At 38.8% G+C, this 22,548-nt stretch overlaps 1 protein-coding gene across 1 annotated transcript in view; it reads right to left on the bottom strand.

The window, feature by feature from the left end:
* The window catches only part of lin7c (lin-7 homolog C (C. elegans)), a 44,639-nt gene that overhangs the window by 21,046 nt on the left and 1,045 nt on the right, over positions 1-22,548 (bottom strand). Inside the window, exon 2 of the mRNA XM_010890493.5 lies at positions 3,931-4,049. Within this exon, the coding sequence (XP_010888795.1) occupies positions 3,931-4,049 (119 nt within the window). The remainder of the gene's footprint in view (positions 1-3,930; positions 4,050-22,548) is intronic.

Raw genomic sequence — 22,548 nt, 5'->3', positions numbered from 1 at the left:
TCTGACTTTGGGACCAACTTTCGCGGTGGGGAGCACAAGCTCAAAACAAGTTTTGAGGCCATGGGTGAAGAGCTACAGACCAAGATGGCCAAGCACCAGATCCGTTTCCAGTTCAACCCACCAAATGCACTTCAATTTGGTGGAGCCTGGGAGCAGGAGGTAAGATCCATTAAGGCTGCACTCTACGTTAATCTGGGAGCACAGACAGTGGTTCCTCAATCAGAACAAGTTTTGCTGACAGTTCTGATTGAGGTAGAGGGAATCCTCAACTCCAAGCCACTAGGTTGTGTGTCGACAGATATAGCCGATGTGGATCCTGTAACTCCCAACTCCCTCCTCTATGGGGCGGCCCAACTCTTCGCTTCCTCAAGTGATGTACCTTTAATCTGAGATTCTCAGTCGGAGAAGGTGGCGGTACAGTCAGGTGTTAGCTGACCAGTTCTGGACCAATTTCATATGGAACTACTTACCTTTCCTGCAGTCAAGACAGAAATGGGTGAAGGACACAGAGAACCTCACTGTTGGTACGGTGGTGATGGTAATCAACCAAAGGTTACCACGTGCACTGTGGCCCAAGGGACGAGTCACGAAGACCATTAGGAGTGTCGATGGTAAAGTGAGGACTGCTGAGGTGCAGGTGGATGAGAGGACCTACACCAGACCAGTGGCCAAGCTCATTGAGTTGCTGGCCATCCCAGAGGATGCCTCGACGACAGCTCCTGGGGATAATTGAGCCTTTCCGGGAGATAATTCACACTGTAAATTATGGGGCGGCTGTGCAAAAGGCTCAAGTGGACAGAGCATGTACAGCGAGTGTTCTCTCAGGCCACGCCCCCTTTCTCCCACATGTTGAGACATGCCCTGGCTTCTGTTTCAGTTCATAAACTAAGTTTCAGGTGGTGTTCGTGTGCGTTTGTGACCACAAGTAAGTTACAGTTATATTACATAGATAAGTTAACATTAGCAAGTTATTATCGAGTTTGCAATAAGTGACAGTCTTTATCTCCATTGTATAGCTTTCATTGCATTCTTATTATAGTTTCCATTTTCAGGGCATGTTTAGCACTATATATTTAGTAACTAGGGAGTTATTAGCCTCAATTGTGTTTATGTTAGTTAACATTGATGTTTATTTATGTTTCCTTTAGAATCACACTTACACTGTAAAACATTTAAGAGTGCCTGTGCATCTGTATTTGAAAGAATATATTAAACCCTTCAAAGAATATCCCTGCCTTCCGTGTCCTGGCTAGACACCCCATATCGGTGACTAATTTTCATAACCAGTAAGAGTCCCCATTACACATGGGTTGACTAGAAGGTTTTACTGTTAACCTGCAAAGTGCTACATTTTCTGCCACTAATCTCTCTCAATTTGTCCAGACGTATATACATTCCTATACGTATGCTAAGATTACTGGATGCAGGCCTACTTATTGTACTTAGAATTTCTAAACTAACAGCTGGAACCAGGGCTTTCTCTCCACTACTGTGGAATGAGCTGCTGGTTAAGCTGAGTCTACTAAAGACTCATCTCTTCAGCAAGTTCTATGATTAAGTGTAGTCTGACTCTCTTCTCCACTGGGATGTCTTCTGTCCAATGCTATTTGGGGGCAGGGTCACTGGCTTACTCTTGTTTCCTCTTGATGTCCTCGAGCAGTGAGAATGAACTCAATGGGCTTTACTTAGCCCTCTTTCAGGATGAGTTTTTTTGGTGTCCCTTTTGTTCTTGATGCTTGGCAAAGTGGGTGGAGTTATTTCCTGCTTGATTGCAAATCCATGTCTGAAAGGTTACCCTCGGACAGGGCAACAGTGTCTCTGGACCCCCCTGTCTCAGCCCCTAATTTTACACACCTATATTACTGTGCTAGGGGACTAGAGTCAGTCGGTCCTGTCTTGATCCTAGCTACTATGCTAATCCATCGTACAGGCCCCATCTCAGGGCCTAGTATTTACACTGCAATAAGCTCAAATAAAGTTTAACCTGGGGATTAGGCATTCTACTGGGTGGACTGTCCTCTAGCCCAAAGCCGGGGGATGAGGAAGTGTCTCCAAATCCACCCACCTGTCAGTCTGTAGTTACTATGCTACAATTGTTTATGTTCAGGGGGACTAGGGAGTTCTCTAGCCAGTGTGCGGTCGGTTGGGGTGCCTTTGGTTAGACGCTTGGCAAAGTGGGTGGAGTGACTTCCTGCCTGTTGGGCCCTGTCCGGGGTTATCCTGGGATAGGGCTGCAGTGTCACTGGACCGCCGTCTCAGCCTAGAGATTTTACACGGCTATATTATTGTGCCAGGTTTTTGTTTCTTGTTTCATTTAAACTTAGGAGAACATAAGCCCTTGGACCACACTTTAGTTCTTCCAGGTCGAAGGACTAGCTGTCCCTGTCCAAAGTCCTTCTGGTTGTGTGTCAGATCAAGTAACTGACAATACCTGACGATTCAGGCTGTCACTCCGCTCACCCAACCTGATTGTCCCTGTCCTTGTCACCTTGGTCATGCACCTGACTTAGAGTGTTTTATGGACTCTAGACACAGCCCAGATGCATTTATTAACCATTACAATTCATAATCTTAAAAGAGGACCGGTTACCCCTCAGAGCCTGGTTCCTCTCTAGAAGTTTTGACCAGATTCGGGAGTTTTTCATAGCCACTGTGCAATGATTGCACTTTGAGATTTCATGCTGGGTGTGTTGTAAAAGCACTTTGTGACATCTGCTGATGGCTTTATAAAATATTGATGACTGATTGACTATGCATCAACTCTTGTAGTTATTTTGGGTTTCTGGGCTGGGTATCTTTATAAAAAATGTGTGACTGATTTCTGTATATAATTGTGATAACTGCTGTCTGTTTGTGAAAAATACTTAAATAAATTTGATTGATATAATTTAAGTCCCAGTTAAGTTGCATTAGTTTAGGTGACGAGGGACATAGGTCAGTCTGAAAAGAATGATTAGGTATCCTTGTGAATCCTTGGAATGCTCTCTCTTACTTTCCTGGTGTCCTCTTAAACCTTAGGAGGACCTGAGCACTTGGACCACACCTCATATCTACCTAGCCCAAAATGACTCAAAGCTGTCCCTGTACAAAGTCCTGGTTGTGCAGCAGATCAAGTTGCTGCCTGATGATTCCTGCTGCCACTGCTCACACCCCACCTGATTGTCCCTGTTCTTGTCCACCTGCTATGCAGCCGACTTGGATTCTGTTTAAGGATTCTGGACACAGCCCACATGCATTTATTGACCTGCTTGTAATATGATCATGTAAAAACAATGACATGGCCCAAAGGGTGACTCTTATAATCTTCACCAGGCACATTCAGAAGAGGACTGGCCACCCCTTAGAGTCTGGTTCCTCTCAGGTTTTTACCCTACTAAGGAATTTTTCCTAGCTACTGTGCATTAACTATAGTTACTTACTCTTGGTATCTGTAAACTGCTACAAGGGGTTTCAGGCTTGGTATCAGTAAATGCATGTTGTCCTAACAACTACAAGGGCTTTATTAAATAAAATTGATTGATGAATACAGAAAGTCTGTTTCAATTATTTCAGTCTGTTTCAATACTTTCTTACCAGCAATAATAAGAATGGAACTCTGAAAGTTATTCTTAGTATGTATAGAAACAGATAACCGAAATAAAAGATGACAGTCTGTACTTCTGCCTCATATTCCTCTTTTAATCGTATTTTCAAATGCGATTAAAATGTGTACAGTAAAAATATTTTTTTACTGTCCTAAACTCTCAATACTTACAGAGGGCAATGTACCCCTATTAAAAAGCAGATGCTCAGATGCTGGTAGTTCTTGCTGTCCAGGCTATAAAGCTACAAAGAAACTCACCGTAAAACTCAAATTGTCATCAAAACACAATACTGATAATATATAAAGATGTACTTTGAGGGGCACATATTGGCATAGTCTCAGCTCACCTCTCGTACAGCATTACAGAACTCGCTCTGTAAGACCCTTTGCAGGGCCTGAAGTTTTTGCGGCGGCACTTCCCCTGTACTCTGGAGCTTGTCAAGCAATTCAATGGCTCGTGAAATGTCTGTGGGAGAAAACATTAGGACCACCTGTTGTCAAAGATTGTACCACATGGATTTTGAGTCTGCTTTGGGACATTATTGTTTGAGGCAGAAAATCTAGGCCTAACATTACACAAAGAGAGTTGGTTAGTTTTATATAAGTTTTAGATGTACATTACCTAACTGACAGTTCACAGGCTATGAGGATAAATACAGACATTATTGCTAACTGTTTCATCTCAATGCTTGTTGACATTTGGTAGAAATCCAGAGAGATAATGGCAAGCTAGGTTGGTAAACATTACTATATGATCACAACAAGACTGATCTCTCTGGCAAGATGCATCATTTACAGAGGTTTAATCAAAATCAGGCCAGAGCAATTATAGACATCATGTCGGTTATAGACTAAGTTCCCAGAGCATGTGTGCCAGATTTCACAGAGTCATTCAGATGCAAGAGAAATAAACATGTGCACCACCCTGTGTTGAAATCTTTTTAAACAAATGCATAGTCTTGACAGTGTTTGCAACACACTTACCAAATGTTAACATACCATTTAATATTAAGTTAAAATGTTCTTATCCTGGTTGAATGGATGACAACCTCAATACATGTTTATGTCAAAGTCACTAGTCCAATGTGTTACAGCTGGAAACTACTTTTACTACAGCCATCCATGTCTGAACGCTAGCTATGCTACCAGGTTTGTGTTTGTGTGGGATATTGACAAATACATACAGATATAGATACACACACACACACACTAGATGGCTAAAAGTACAATAGTGTTCAAAAGTTTGGGGTCACTTATTAATGTCTTTGTTTTTTAAAGCAAATTCTTTGACCATTAAAATTCATCAAAATGATCAGTGGTCGTATTCACAAAACATCTTAAAGTAGCTCCTAACTTCCTTATTGAAGAGTAACTTTACGAGTCCTACTTTTTTGGCCTAAGAGTATTTCACAAAGCATTGTACTGCTAAAACAAGCTCCTAAATCTGTGAAAATGTAGAAGTAGACAAGAGTACTCCTAGGTCCCTAAGACCAAATCACAAACAATACTAAAAGGGCTGTTGCCAGCAACCCGCCACAAAAATCAGGTTAGCGTTTTAGAAACATTTAATGGAACTGAGCTTTTAAAAAGGTATCATCTTAATTGTGAGGGTATTATGATCATAGAAGAGCTAATCATTGGAGTCATTTCACCAACAAACAGAAACAACCCAATAACACCGGAGATCAAGGCTGTGACAACTCTACAGCACTTGGCTTCAGGAACAATGCAGCTATGCAGAGCAAAAAAAACTACGTATTTATCTTATGCTATGTGCACACTGTCCGCTCCCTGGCGAGCGGTAGCTGCGCCTTCACTAGCGTGCAAACCACCTGCTCGGGCAGAGAGTATCTTCCTAGTTTATGCCAGTGACATCCAGTCAACCAGTATATGGGGAAACATCAGTCTCTGCAAATGTTAATAACTATTTAGTATTTGCGTGCACTACTAAAAACACATTACGACGATGCCAAGTCAATGATTTGTCAATGTTCAAATAGCAATTTACTTCGTTTTATGTTATGCATGTATCCCACCCGTGATCCCAAAAATCTCTGAAACCTTCCATGCATCCATTTTTTTGAATTATATCTCTGTATGAAGCCAGAAAGGCTTAATAAATAATGGGGAAACTGGACACCGCAGTATGTTTCTTGTCAAATACTTTTGCGAGCTAGTAAAAAAAGAGAAGGGACTTCAAGACGCAGAGAACATTCGTCCTGCCATTGGTAGTCGCTGAACTCCGTCACTGCCCGCTCGCTGGAAATTTGTATAAAGTTGAACAGTTCTCAACTGCCGCTGTGAGATTTTGTCTCCGAGAATAGCTCTGCCCACTGTCGCCGTGATTCGCTGCCTCTCGTTGAAAATTAATGAGAGTGTACCTCTTTGTAGCTCTAGTGAGCGAACAGTGTGGGTCAGTCATCTGTCAGTAGAACATTACATCGAACAATAAATGCACTCTCCAGACCCCATATCGTCCGACAAATCATTTGGTTTCCTCATTCGCCAACTACAAAGAAACAAAGTCAACTTCATGGCCATAGCTGGACCACCCGGTGCAAGCAAGTTTATTTATATAGCATAATTCATAGATCGAAGCAATTCAATGTGCTTTACAAAGAAAAAAAAAGAAAAATACAATAACATAAAAACAAATACTGAAATGAAAACATAAAAATTTAAGAAATCTTATTAATAAAAATTAGAATAAGAAAATAGAAAAAAAAATAAAACGGGATAAAAACATAGGAAGCAAAATGGTGTGGTTAAGTTTAAGTGCTCAGTCATAGGCACGTGAAAAAATACGTGTTTTTAACCTGGATTTAAAAATGTATACATTTGGGGCACATCTAAGATCTTCTGGTAGTTTATTCCAGTTGTGTACAGCATAAGTCCTAAATGCAGCTTCTCCATGTTTAATTTGGACTCTGGGCTCTACTAGCTGACCTGTGTTCATGGATCTAAGAGCCCTGCTCAGTTTACATTCTTCAAACATATCAGAAATGTATTCGGGTCCTAAACCATTCAGATATTTATAAACTAAAAGCACCACTTTGAAAACAATTCTGTAACTGACTGGAAGCCAATGCAAAGATTTAAGAACCGGAGTGATGTGCTCTGTTCTCTTGGTCCTGGTTAACGTTCTAGCAGCAGCATTCTGAATGAGCTGCAGCTGTTTTACCGTCTTTTTGGGGAGTCCAGTTAAGAGGCCATTACAGTAGTAAACCCTATTAGAGATAAAAGCATGGATGAGCTTCTCTTGGTCTTTTTGGGACACCAAACCTTTGATTCTGGGTGTATTTTTAAGATGATAGAATGCTGTTTTGGTGACCGCTTCGATATGACTGTTAAATGTGATTACGCACTTAATCCCTGGTTTTAAGGGCCAGAGAATCCAATTTACTAAACCAAACACAATAATCTCAGTTTTATCTTGGTTTAATTGTAGACAATTTAGGTTTATCCAGGTCTTGATGTGCTCTATACAGTGACACAGAGAGTCTATTGAGCTGTTGTCATAAGGTTTGACAGCCATATATATTTGAGTATCATCGGCATAGCTGTAGTGGTAAATGTTGTTGTTCTGTAGAATTTGGCCCAGAGGTAGCATACAGAGATTGAACAGAAGTGGTCAGAGAACTGATCCCTGTGGAACTCTGCATTTCATAGCTATCAGATTCATGATTACCAATGGTGACAAAGTAACTCCGGCCATATAGATAAGATCTGAACCAATCAAGGACTGTCCCGGCCCGGGGAGTCCTACCCAATTTTCCAGACAATCTATAAAAGTGTTCTATGATCTACAGTGTCAAATACTGCACTGAGATCTAATAGAACCAGAACTGTTAATTTATCAGAATCAGTATTCAGCCATATATCATTTAAAACTTTAAACAGGGCCGTTTCAGTACTGTGGTGAGGTCGGAAGCCTGACTGAGACCGCTTGAGGTCACAAAATTGCTGAGTCGATTGAAGACAACCTTCTTAATGATCTTGGCTATAAAAGGGAGATTTGATACAGGTCTATAGTTGTTCATTAAAGATGCATCCAGTGTTCTCTTTTTAAATAAGGGCTTAATGGCAGCTATTTTTAGAGATGTTGGGAAAATGCCTGATTGCAGAGAGCTATTAACGATTTGCTGTAGGTCCATTGTTATAGAGTTATTTTATTTATTTTTTTAAGTCTGATGGCAGTGTGTCGAGACAACATGCGGAAGCTTTAAGATGTTGAACTGTTTCTTGTAGGGATTTTTGATCAATTGTATTAACTTGCGACTTAATAACCAAGTTATGTCTTTGTGGTCGTGTTGACGGTACAGAGTCCTTGTTAAACTGTGTAGTTCTGATGGTCCGTCTAATATTTATAATCTTTTCTCTGAAGAAACACGCAAATTCATTACATTTCACATGAGTTCTGATGCTATCTGCTTTTTTGGATTTGTAAGCTTGTCGACCATGACAAATAGAGTTTGGGTATTGTTGATATTCTTGTTGATCATTCCAGATAAATGTTGCTGTCTGGCACTTGCTAACTCATTGTTGAAGCTACCAAGGGTTTGTTTATACACTCACCTAAAGGATTATTAGGAACACCATACTAATACTGTGTTTGACCCCCTTTCGCCTTCAGAACTGCCTTAATTCTACGTGGCAATGATTCAACAAGGTGCTGAAAGCATTCTTTAGAAATGTTGTCCCATATTGATAGGATAGCATCTTGCAGTTGATGGAGATTTGTGGGATGCACATCCAGGGCATGAAGCTCCCGTTCCACCACATCCCAAAGATGCTCTATTGGGTTGAGATCTGGTGACTGTGGGGGCCATTTCAGTACAGTGAACTCATTGTCATGTTCAAGAAACCAATTTGAAATGATTCGAGCTTTGTGACATGGTGCATTATCCTGCTGGAAGTAGCCATCAGAGGATGGGTACATAGTGGTCATAAAGTGATGGACATGGTCAGAAACAATGCTCAGGTAGGCCGTGGCATTTAAACAATGCCCAATTGGCACTAAGGGGCCCAAGAAAACATCCCCCACACCATTACACCACCACCTCCAGCCTGCACAGTGGTAACAAGGCATGATGGATCCATGTTCTCATTCTGTTTACGCCAAATTCTGACTCTACCATCTGAATGTCTCAACAGAAATCGAGACTCATCAGACCAGGCAACATTCTTCCAGTCTTCAACTGTCCAGTTTTGGTGAGCTTGTGCAAATTGTAGCCTCTTTTTCCTATTTGTAGTGGAGAAGAGTGGTACCCGGTGGGCTCTTCTGCTGTTGTAGCCCATCCGCCTCAAGGTTGTGCGTGTTGTGGCTTCACAAATGCTTTGCTGCATACCTCGGTTGTAACAAGTGGTTATTTCAGTCAAAGTTGCTCTTCTATCAGCTTGAATCAGTCGGCCCATTCTCCTCTGACCTCTAGCATCAACAAGGCATTTTTGCCCACAGGACTGCCACATACTGAATGTTTTTCCCTTTTCACTCCATTCTTTGTAAACCCTAGAAATGGTTGTGCGTGAAAATCCCAGTAACTGAGCAGATTGTGAAATACTCAGACCGGCCCGTCTGGCACCAACAACCATGCCACACTCTAAATTGCTTAAATCACCTTTCTTTCCCATTCTGACATTCAGTTTGGAGTTCAGAAGATTGTCTTGACCAGGACCACATCCCTAAATGCATGGAAGCAACTGTCATGATTGATTAGATAATTGCATTAATGAGAAATTGAACTGGTGTTCTTAATAATCCTTTAGGTGAGTGTAGATGTCATAGTGAATTTGAAATTTAGTTCTAGTTTTCCATTTAAGTTCCACTTTCCTACATTCTCTTTTCAGGGCGCCTAGCATCATGGTGGTTTTCCATGGGGTTCTGTTTGCTCATAGTTTTCTTTACCTTTACCGGTGCAACACGATCCATGACATTCAATATTTTGGCATTAAAATGATCCAGGAGTACATCAACAGACTCAGCACCTATTGTTGGAGAGATTGCTATGGCTACCATAAACTGAGCATTGGTATGCTCATTAATGTGCCTTTTCTTAACAGAAACAGAGTTTACTGGAACATTCGGGGTAATAAATGATTCAAAAAAGAGACAGAAATTATCAGACAGGGCCAAGTCTTTAACCATGACAGAGGAAATATCGAGACCTTTAGAGATCTAGAATGTGGCCTTGAGTGTGTGTACGCTCTTTCACTTGTTGAGTGAGATCAAGTGTCAAGTAGTGCAAAAAGTTATTTGGCATTATTGTTTGTACTATTATCTATGTGGATGTTAAAATCCCCTGTAATAATAAACAAGTTATAATCAACTGATATAACAGAGTAGTTCAGCAAAATCATCAATACAATTTGCAGAATATCATGGAGGTCTTTAAACGGTTAAATACAACATTTTGGGGGTACCCTTCAATGTAAAATAGAGGTATTCAAAATAAATATATTACCTAGTGTATTTTCTTTGCACTGGAATGTATTTTTGAATAGGGCAGCCACTCCTCCTTTCCTACCATTTCGACATGTATTCCTATAGCCACATTTTTCAGGTGCTCTCTCGTTAAAAATAGTAGCACTACAATCTTCTGTTAGCCACGTTTTAGTGAGAAACATAAAATCTAGGTTGTAGGATATTATAATGTCATTTACCAAGAATGATTTGTTGGTGAGAGATCTGATATTAAGTAAAACCAGCTTAATAGATCTAATAGGGGTTCCTGGAGTATTAGGTTGCCATGTTACAGTTAACAGATCAGACAAGTTTACTTTATAGGTTGCATGCTCACGATTCCTTCTATTTCTAAGCAAGACAGGAATAGAGATACTGGGTCCTAGCTTGTACTCAAAACAGTCGGCATTGCTATTTTCACAATAGCAGGGACCCGAAGCACATCAAGTATATTCTATCCTAGCTAAAGATTTCTCCCCATTCTTTAGTTGGGAACTTTTAGTGTTGTTTAGAGTCCTCCTAGTGGTAAGATACTGTTTTGGGAATACGGCCCAAGAAAAGTGTAAACATTAACAATGTATGACTATTGTAGTTGGAAATGGCAGATTTTCAATGGAATATCTACACAGGCCCATTATCAGCAACCATCACTCCAGTGTTCCAATGGCATGTTGTGTTTGCTAATCCAACTTTATCATTTTTAAAGGCTATTTGATCATTTGAAAACCATTTTGCAATTATGGTAGTACCACTGAAAATTGTTAAAAAAAAAAAAAGCAATAAAACTGGTCTTCTTTTGACTACTTGAGTTTCATCAGTCTATTATTGTTCTGAGAAATGAATGGTATTCCATGTGAGAAATGATGTGTACTACTCCCTTCACGGAACAGCGTAAACCGGCTCTAACCAGAATAAAAAGAGAAGTCGGAGGCCCCAGTGCACAAAAGAGCTAAAGGACAAATAAATGAGTGTCTAGTTCGAGAAACAGACGCCTCACAGGTCCTCAACTGGCAGCTTCATTAAATAGTACCCGCAAAACACTAGTCTCAACGTGACTCTGGGATGCTGGCCTTCTCGGCAGAGCCTTTCTGTCCAGTGTCTGTGTTATTTTGCCTTGAAGGCCAGCATCCCTTTTCTTTTTATTGGACAGTCTGAGATATGGCTTTTTTTTTGCAACTCTGCCTTGAAGGCCAGCATCCCAGAGTCATCTCTTCACTGTCGACAACAATTTATTCAGTAATGCATTCAGCTTCAAACAGTGAATCTGTCTCTCTCACGCAGTCAACATGCACTCACACAGGCAGAGCATGAGTGACTGTTTCACCAGCTTGTATTCACCATTATACAACTTCAATACCATGTAACACAAACTTTTTTTAATGATATCTCCTTAACACAATAGTGTACAATATATCAAATTTTATAGACCATATAATTTACATATAGATAACTAAGTAAAGACTGTCTGGGACACAAAAATAGTTATGCCTGAAGCTAACATGACGTTAGCATATACAATACTCTCACTCAATCTCAACCACATTCTTCCTTCATTCATTTTGGAAATCTTCCCTAACGTGATAACTTGAGAAAAAGGTTAGAAAGCATGTGATTTTGCATACAAAATGTTTGAAGTGCCCATTACACTGTCAGAACCATTAAAGTTAACATTGGTTACATTTGTTAGCGGTGCGTTGCAACCCCATTTACAAGTTAAACTCAGGTACAGCGGCTCCTATGGAAAATCATGGCAAGTCCAAATGAAAGCACAATCAATATTCCCATTTGGCAATATTGAGGTATGCCTATATTGCAAATACAAACCCGATTTCAAAAAAGTTGGGACAATGTACAAATTGTGAGTAAAAAAGGAATGGAATAATAAATCTCATAAACTTAAATTTAATTCACAATAGAATATAGATAACATTTCGAAAGTTGAAAATGAGACATTTTGTAATGCCATGCCAAATATTGGCTCATTTTGCATTTCATGAGAGCTACACATTCCAAAAAAGTTGGGACAGGTAGAAATAAGAGGCCGGAAAAGTTAAATGTACAGACAAGGAACAGCTGGAGGACCAATTTGCAACTTATTAAGTCAATTGGCAACATGATTGGGTATAAAAAGAGCCTCTCAGAGTGGCAGTGTCTCTCAGAAGTCAAGATGGGCAGAGGATCACCAATTCCCCCAAGGCAGCAGTGAAAAATAGTGGAGCAATATCAGAAAGGAGTCTACAGTACATAATATCATCCAAAGATTCAGAGAATCTGGAACAATCTCTGTGCGTAAGGGTCAAGGCCGGAAAACCATACTGGATGCCTGTGATCTTCGGGCCCTCAGACAGCACTGCATCACATACAGGAATGATACTGTAATGGAAATCACAACATGGGCTCAGGAATACTTCCAGAAAACATTGTCGGTTAACACAATCCACCGTGCCATTCGCCATTGCCGGCTAAAACTCTATAGGTCAAAAAAGAAGCTGTATCTAAACAGGATCCAGAAGCGCAGGCGTTTTGGGTGTAAGCCAGGTGTCCGCTGGAAATTTGGTGTACGCACTTTTGATAAATGAGGGCCAGTGTGATTTAACCTTGCTTTAGTTAGCTAGATTACACTACGAACAGTCAAGCAGACTTCCCAAGAAATCATTGCTGAATCTCAACTCCTAAACTACAGTGAGGGAAAAAAACGATTTTATCCCCTGTTGATTTCGTACGTTTGCCCACTGACAAAGAAATGATCAGTCTATAATTCTAATGTTAGGTTTATTTGAACAGTGAGAGACAAAAATCCAGAAAAACACATGTCAAAAATGTTATAAATTGATTTGCATTTTAATGAGTGAAATAAGTATTCGACCCCTCCGCAAAACATGACTTAGTACTTGGTGGCAAAACCCTTGTTGGCAATCACAGAGGTAAACCTCTGTTTGCACACACCTCAGGAGGGATTTTGTCCCACTCCTCTTAGCAGATCTTTTTCCAGATCCTTCAGGTTTCGAGGCTGACGTGTGGCAACTCAAACCTGCTTGGCCCCGTCCATCGTCCCTTTGATGCGGTGGAGTTGTCCTGTCCCCTTAGAAGAAACCACCACCCCCCCAAAGCATAATGTTTCCACCTCCATGTTTGACGGTGGGGATGGTGTCATAGGGGATGGTGTCATAGGCTCTTCCAAACACGGTGAGTTGAGTTGATGCCAAAGAGCTTTATTTTGGTCTCATGTGACCACAACACTTTCATACAGTTCTCCTCTGAATCATTCAGATGTTCATTGGCAAACTTCAGACGGGCCTGTACATGTGCTTTCTTGAGCTCATGGCATAGTGTGTTACCATTTTCTTATTGGGTGACTATGGTCCCAGCTGCCTTGAGATAATTGTCAAGATCCTCCTGTGTAGTTCTGGGCTAATTCCTCACCGTTCTCATGAACATTGCAACTCCACAAGGTGAGCTCTTGCATGGAGCCCCAGACCGAGGGAGATTGACTGTTCTTTTGTGTTTCTTCCATTTGCGAATATTCGCAACAACTATTGTCACCTTCTCACCAAGCTGCTTGGCGATGGTCTTGTATCCCATTCCAGCCTTGTGTAGATCTACAATCTTGTCCCTGACATCCTTGGACAGCTCTTTGGTCTTGGCCATGGTGGAGAGTTTGGAATCTGATTGATTGACTGCTTCTGTGGACAGGTGTCTTTTATATAGGTAACAAGCTGAGATTAGGAGCACTCCCTTTAGGGAGTGCTCCTAATTTATATCCTAATCTCAGCTCATTACCTGTACAAAAGACACCCGGGAGCCAGAAATATTTCTGATTGAGAGGGGATGAAATACTTATTTCCCTCATTAAACTGCAAATCAATTCATACGATTTTTGACATGCGTTTTCTGGATTTGTTGTTATTCCGTCTCTCACTGTTCAAATAAACCTACCATTAAAATTATAGACTGATAATTTCTTTGTCAGTGGGCAAACATACAAAATCAGCAGGGGATCAAAAATAAATTCCCTCACTGTATATAGTGTGCCAAAAGATTTGTATGTCCCAAACTATAATATGCTGGAAATGGTATGCCAAGTGCCCAGATTTTCTTTAATTGCTAGGGTTGTCATGATACCAGAAATGTAGTAGTCGATACCAATACTAGTGAAATTCCACGATTCTCAATACCCCATTCGGTAAAAACACATACCTCTAGTCAGTGTGCAAGCAGTAATTTAAATGTACTGATAGGTGACAGACCAATTGAGAGGGGGACCTGTAGTTCCGTAGTCCGCGTCTCTAACCACTACGCTATTTAACAAAAGTCTGCCAGTAGGTCGGTCAGTCAATCAGAGACATTTGCTCTTCTAATCTAAAAAAGATAAAATAAATAAATAAAATAAGATATATGCGCTCCATCAGTAAAATAAAACAAGTAGTCAGGAACACTTTGGTGAGAGATTTTGGCAAGAGATTTTTCAAGTCACTTATCTGAGGATCAGGGGTGAAAATTTAATAGCATTTTATGTGCCTTATTAGCTAAGGATAGCCCTATTTGATGTGTCGATTCTTTATAATAACTTTATAATTCATTATAACAGCTCCCCGTTATGTTGTGCGCATCATGTATTGTGCATATCATGCATATTGACAATGTTATTACGGCCTGTTCAAATTATATTCTATTTGTCTTCTCTTGTCATTTTTAGTAGGAAAGCGTTAACAATTATATTTCGAAAGATATATGTGTATAATGTATATCCTACTCATTTTCTACAATTTGCAGTTTGATAAGTTTTTTCTGCATGCATTGTAGCTGCATGTCTTCTTGGATATCATTGGTTTGTTTGAGCAAAAAATTGTTTAAACTGCTTATTTTCCGTGGTAACGGAATGGACAGGTATTTGCATATAGTGGAGACATGATCAGAAGCTTTTTTTTTTTAAGACTACTAAGTGTAGTGGTTAGACTAGTATTGTTGAAAAGGAATTGGAAAACTAATTTATTCTTTATATCATTACAATACAATCCCAACTCATAACGACATGTAAAAATTTAATGGTGGAATGTCCCCGACTGGAGCTGTCTCTGGAAATTTGTTGAAAAGAGCTAGCAAAGTGAAATAATATTTTACATGGTAAGAAAGACAAGGCAGAAGAGCCTACAGGTTGCAATCTCAATCGCACTGTGTTTGTTTTGGCTAACAAAAGGGGCTGCTTGTTACAGGAGCTTCATTCACTCTTCCACTAACTAGAAGTTAGTTTGCGCTAGTATTAGAGAAACTGCTGTGGGAAACTCAGCCAGAAAGCTAGCAAGTGTAAAGTGAACCCACACATGTCTTTTAAAACCAGAATTCAATTGTTTTAAATACTCACTTGTGATGTTATAACCTCACAATTTATATACTAAATAGACAGATGATCTGCTCTATACGTTATGCTAGCTAAAGTTAGCTATGTAGGCTACGTTAGCTAGGTTAGGTTAGCTAGCTACTGGCATGGAAGCTAGGTTAAAAAAACTTTCAATCAATCAAATGTATTTATAAAGCCCTTTTTAAATGTGCAGTTGTCACTAAGTGCTTTTACAAAACACCCGGCCTTTAACCCCAAGGAGCAAACAACTGTAGTGGCTTGGAAAAAGTCCCTAAGAAGGCCAAAATTTAGGAATATCATTGTAAATGAATGCACGATTAATTCTGAGAACATTTATTTGTAGAATACAATTTTAATGGTCTGGAAATATAATAAGTAGTAGGGCTGTACAATTAATCTAATTATAATCAAAATTGTGATATTGACAATGTTTTATCCAAATCTCCAACTTAAGCGATTATCAGCCCCAAAAATAGGTGATTGAGATGCGCTTTACCGGACGCAATAAGGCAGGCATTGAACGTCCATTATAGTTTTTCTTGTGGGTGCTGTAGTTATTTTTGTAGACTATTTAAATACCTGATTTAATTTTGTTTAAATACTTGATGGATTTTCAATGTTAGTTTGCATTAACACTGCAACAGCTAGCGAGGTGTCACCAAGATATTACAGCATGGTTATTAAAAGTATCCCCCTAAATGTCAGTGCCTACAAACATTTAATTTGGGAGAAAATATACCTCCAGGGTTGAGAAATGTTGCCTAACTAGCTATATGGCACAAGCATAGCAAAGCCATTGTATTAAGTGAGTAGTTAAACGATCATATTAAACACTTTGACACTGACTGCTCCTTCAAATTGGTAGTTGTGTAAAACATTTCTAAATCACTGAACTTTAACTAGACTTTTATTTAGTTTAATAGCACACTATGTCCGGCTATGATTTACGCTGTTAACACCCATGTTTGAAAATTGTAAATCAACCGTAATTGCAATTAGTCAAATAAATCGCAATTCAATATTTTATTCAAATTGTGCAGCCCTAATAAATAGTTTGAAAATATATTTAGAAATTTTCATGGATAATATTAGCATAACATTGCCTGGTTTTCATTTCAGAAATCACAAACAAACAATCCTAAAAGGGCTGCTGCCGGCCACCCACCTCGTCATCAGGTTGACGTTTCCCGAAACATGTATTGATACTGAGCTTTTAACAAGGTATCGCGTTTATCGTGAGGGTATTATGATCATAATAGAGCTAGTCGGGGATGCTGTCACTTCACCAACAGAACCAACCCAATAACATTGGAGATCAAGGTTGTGACAACTCCACGCTACTTGGCCACAGGTAAAATGCAGCTATGCAGTGCAGACGAACTACCTATATCTCAATTAACTATGGGATATTACATCAATAAATGCCCTCCCCAGACCTCATATCGTGAAACAAATAATTAGGTTTTCTCATGATTTCCACCAACTACAAAGAAACAAAGCCAACGTCATAGCCATAGCTCGACCGGTGTAGTTGGTGCTATAGATGGGACACATAATTGCACTAATTATTGCACCATTCAAGGAGAATTTCTTTACGAGATGCCAGACATGTAAGAGGCTGAATATTTGCTGAACATATCCTAACTAGTCAGTATATTTTCTTGGTTTCATGTTTAATCAGTGACACTTGGTCTACATTTCTATTTTAATATCATTATTTCAATATGGCAACATGACACATCCTTCTACAGTTTGCTATGATAAATTCACTGAGACCCCTTCCCAATCAGCCAATCACTGTGGGCATAGTAAGTAAGCTTGTTCATGGAACACAAAATCATCCATAGCAACGGGGTCAACCCAGTCCCTTCTCTTAGCTCAAGACTTCACCCCATTTCTTAGTAAAAGTTGGTCTTAGCAGATTTGTGAATAGGTTTTAGCTTAGCTAGGAACTTTTTGCGCTGTTTAGGAGTAGTGGTAAGATAAAATGTTTTGTTAATACGGCCCCAGGTCATGAAAAGACTGAATGTTTTATAGTTTGAATAGTGTCTCTAGCTTAAACACTATGGGAGGGGTAGCATGCTAAATAATAACACAAAATAATTTGAAGATTGAAACTGGGAACTTCACAATATTTTGTCAGAATCAGGAACTTGGTCTGTCACTGATCTGAATTTTAAAAAATCCTATTTAAAAATGAAATATACATCTTTGTATTATTTGTGAAATGTTCATGTTCAAGTATTTTCCTGTTTGCGCCATCAAGCTATAAAATACTGCAGTGTTGATGCAGAGAATGCACATGAAACGCCATCAAGCAATAAAATACTGCAGTGTTGATGCAGAGAACGCACGTGAAACGCATATCATGCAAAATGCTCTTGTTGTAATGTAAGACATTAGGCTCCGCCTGTAGGTGAAATGTCATGTTGATAAGGAAAATCCACTCTCAATGGTCACAACTACCAGTCCTTTTGATTTTGCTCTATATTCTGTTTGAACAGGTGTTCAGAGAGTCAATGCTGTCATTCTAAAACTAGACGACATACTTCCCCCAAAAAATGTATCGGCCATAATTGTCTTTCATAACACTGAATACCAATTGTTTTTGGAACCACTAAATCGACCACAAAATTTTTTCAGACCGGTCAATAAGTCGACATCTGGCGCCTATTATTGTGAAGGGCAAGGCATAAAGATTTTACCTGTAATAATTAATGCCAGACTTGAAGAATATATGTTTTTGACTGTGTGCATCAATGACAATTCCTTAAAAGTCTAAACACCCCTGTGAAAATGCCAGGTTTTTGTGATGTAAAAGAATGAGACAAAGATAAATCATGTCAGAACTTTTTCCACTGTTAATGTGACCTATAATGTGAACAATTCAATTGAAAAACAAACTGAAGGAATTGAGGGGGGAAAATGGAAAATAAAAACCTGGTTGAATACACATTTATTTATAAAAGCCCTTTTTATACAAAATTCAACTTAAATTATTAGTCAAAATATTTTACACATGCTTGAGCGTTATTTTTTTCTTTTGTCGATCAGATTTGATCAGACACATAAGTGACTCTATTAAATAACAATGTTGCGAAATTAGGCTACATTATGGTGCATTGTAAAAACAATTGTAAGCTAGGTTTAAACGTACTGAAATGTATTAGCAAATGAGTTTCAGTAAATGATCTGCGCCTATAACTTTGGGTAAAGCTGTCAAATGCTCTTCTGCACCCATGGCCTAGACATCATATTGAAACTGACATAATTCACATGGTATTTGTTGAGACGTTTCTAACATTGTCTTAAAAATCCCTTACTCAGATTGGAAACATGATTTTGTAATCCAATCCAATCTAATACAGCTCCCACCCACAGTCAATTAGATGTTCAGTTCTAGATGTTTTTGTTTATTTACATATTTTTTTGGATGTTCAGTTCAACAGTTATCCTGTTTTTAATAAAGTAAAATATTGTTCATTCTGCTTTTTCCTGCTCCAAACTATCATTATTATATCAGCCTTTAAAAATTCACTATCGGTCGACCTCTAACCAATACAACTTGAATGCCACTTTCTCAGTGCAAATGTTGCAATAAGGATGTAAAGTGTTGTTTGCTGAAACCCGCTCCAAGCTGCTGGCCGCTTATTCCCGTGAGATACAAAACTTGGCCCTTATGTGTATACCCTCTGCCGAATTCATCTATTAGACTATGGTTTCAATTGTCTGAAATTCAGTCCAAAGGCCCCTCTTCGCCTAAGGAACCAATTTGTCTCAGGAACCCATAAAGTCCGCCATCTTGGATTTCCGGCCATTTTGAATTTTGTCTAAAACACTAAAAGGTTATACTCAACTAGAGTACTGCACCAATCTTCACATCGCTCGGTAAATTGCATTGAGGGACAAGTATCTAAATATTCGGTATAAGGATTGTTGAGCTCTTTAACCCATTCAAACCGGATCACGCATCTGTGTGTGTTTACCTTTAAGACCGAATCACGCATCTGTGCGTAGACACCATTAAGCCCGGCAAACGCGTCTGTGTCATTTTGAGCGGTGTCATCTTTTTCAAGGCACATGGACAATTATATGCACTGTGATTGGCTGAAATATTCTTGGGGTGAGTGACAGAGATGCTTAGGGATTTTTTTTTTAACTCATGTTTGACTGGTAAAATGCTTTGTGATTGGTCGAAGTAAGCCTACACATACAGTAAGTTATTTTACTGTCTATGGTTTTGGTCGACATTTTTAAACACTGTGATAGCGATCCGTCATGGCTGACTCAAGTGAAGGAAGTGATATTGATGAAGTTACGGAGGATGACACAGGACCAGATTCAAATGATATCCCAGATGATTTAGATGAACCAGCCGATCGCGTAGTTAGAGAGCAGTGGATCTTAGCGATGTTTCGTGAGAAAGAGGAGGAGAAGACTTTCACTCTTGTGAGAGTAATGACAATAAATGAATAAATGTCTGATGATGATTATGGATAACAACAATACAAAATAAATAGGATGCAATAGACAATGCTAGCTTATGATGGATGATGATAATTGTGATGTCTGATAATACATAACATGCTTTTTTTCCTATAACTTTGTATCAGTGATGTTCACTTGTCACTTTGGTACCTCAAAAGTATGAAATAATGAAATAAAAACGGGTCTGTACTTATTTTCAAAATATTCTAGATGTTTTTGTTGTTTATAGATTTTTTTTTTTAATGCAGTTGAAGATTATGGCCAAGCAAGTCAGTCAAGTTGAAAGCCAAAGTAGTAAGTTCTCAAATGCTTTTTATTCCATGTTTTTATCTGCTATAGAGCCTGAGAAATGAAGATTTTAGTAGGCGTTGACAAATTTTGACAAATATTTCTGGAAACCCTTAGGTTTTGGGAGGGGGGTTACAGAAAAGTACTTAGGCATAAAAAGGAATTTTTTGCAGGCGTTTTAGGCCTAAATGGGTTAAAAGAACAGCTGATATGAGCAAACTAAAATGCCTGTGGGTGCGGTCTCAATTCAAATGCTCATTCATGCAAAATGGTGAAGCCTACTGAAACCAAATGTAGTATATGGGTTCAGGCCTATGGCAGGAAGGCCTCCACAACATTTTATGCTGATCGGCCTGATGGTGGCACTATAATCAACAACTGCATGGGGCTCCATAGGAAATGAATGGAAGTCAATGGGGAATTAATGGGAGTCAATGGTGATTAAACGGGAGTCTATGGTAAATGCATGGAAGTCAATAGGGAATTAATGGAGGTCAATATGGAATGAATGGGAGTCAATGGTGATTCAATGGAAGTCTATGGGGAACGCAAAGATGTCAATGGGGAATGAATGGGGGCAATGGGGAATTAATTGAGGTCTAATAGGAACACATGGAAGTCAATGGGAGTCAATGGGGAATGTGTAAAAGTCAATGGGGAATGAATGGAGATCAACATTTCAGTGATAATACTTAAAATAATAACATGACATTGCCACTCCTATAACTTATCTTCTTAAGTAGTAAATCTGAACTTGAGATGTGAATTATAATATTTGTTGTTAGCAGCATAGAAATATAGGGTAATGTCTACTTAAATTATTAGTCCTCATCAGTCTTTTATTGTGTATTACTAGTTTATTGCTTAATAATATTTCATTTAAAAATTATAATTTTTGTACTTCAAAAATGCATTAAGAATTGTGTAAAAGTATTTAAAAGTAAACTAATACTGAATTACCCACAATATTCTAACAAGAGTCTCATGACACTATTAAGTACTCATAACTTGCCAATTAACCTAACTAGCTGTGAGATGTTCCACAAGATTCTTTTTTTGTATTACACAACTTTTCCAGTATTTTGCTGCCCTCGTCCAAGCTTAATTGGAAACATGTTGCTGGCATCCAATTTTTGGCATATATTTTTCAAGGAAACAACATTTGATAGGTTGTCTTTGTACTATTTTCCTTTGAATACAGGGTTTAGGCTAAATGATTGGCACATCTTTGCATTTTGTTTTTATTTCTATTTTACAGTGTCCCAACCTTTTTGGAAACTGGGTTGTAGCAATGCGAAACAATTATGAAGTAAATACAATTTTCACTTGTACAGCAATATCTCATATCCCAATTTTCACTTATCAGACACTGCAGCCTTCCAGATACTATCTAATTAATGAATCATTTAAGTTAATGTTTAATTAATATATTTTTTAATTAATTCACATATTTGCATGAACTGACTTTAAACATCTTTCAGATCTATTTGTTTAGAATAGCAGTAACATCACACAATATTTACTGAATCTGATTTGATTGAATCATTCAAATTCCACTATGCGTATCTGTAATATTATTAGATACGAATCCTAAAAACAATGCTAAGATATGAAAAATACAACCGAGAAATTAATTTGGGAAAATGTAAAATACAATATATATAGGGCAGTATGTTGACAGAACTAGTGTAGTACTTTCTCTTGTACAATACCTAGTCTACCTAGGGATAAATGTGCCTAATTGAAAGCAAAAAAAGATTGGCTCATAGTGTTTACCTTTTTTTGTTGGAGACCACAGCATACTCATTTAGGTACAGTAGGCAGGTAGGTATGTTTTCAGCTCTGTTATTGCCCATATTTGTTGTGGTTCATTCTGAACACTAGAGACAATTAAAACTCTACCTCAGTTGAATTGTGTTCCTAAATATATTTGCCATAAGAGCACATGTGTGGGTGGTCCATTAAAACTGTGGTACGTAAGCCAGTGGTGGTAACACTGACACAGAAGCACATGTCTCTAACAGTTTTTTCTGTTTTACCAGGTCTGTGATTATTTTTGCAGTTAACTTTGATACCTGCACTAATCCCTTAAAGGGATAGCTCGAACTAGATTAATATTTGGGTGAAATTCTGCTTACCCAGAGTTGCTCATGAAGGCCCATGGAACATTATTCACCTCTGTTCCAGTCTGGAATTATCATTATTAGAATTGACAAAATTCCTTAATTGAAATGGTGTGTCACTGTCGTTGTCACCAAACCAACGATTTGTTTGTAAAGTAAGGCTTTCCAATGGATGATTATGACTGGAGTACACCTTCAAGGAAAGGGGTAATGCTTGTTGATTTTACTACAGGTAGAGGGCTAGCTG

This window comes from Esox lucius, chromosome 2 (genome assembly GCF_011004845.1).
Source record: "Esox lucius isolate fEsoLuc1 chromosome 2, fEsoLuc1.pri, whole genome shotgun sequence".
Lineage (NCBI taxonomy): Eukaryota > Metazoa > Chordata > Actinopteri > Esociformes > Esocidae > Esox > Esox lucius.
This window is presented reverse-complemented; position numbering and strand designations above follow the sequence as displayed.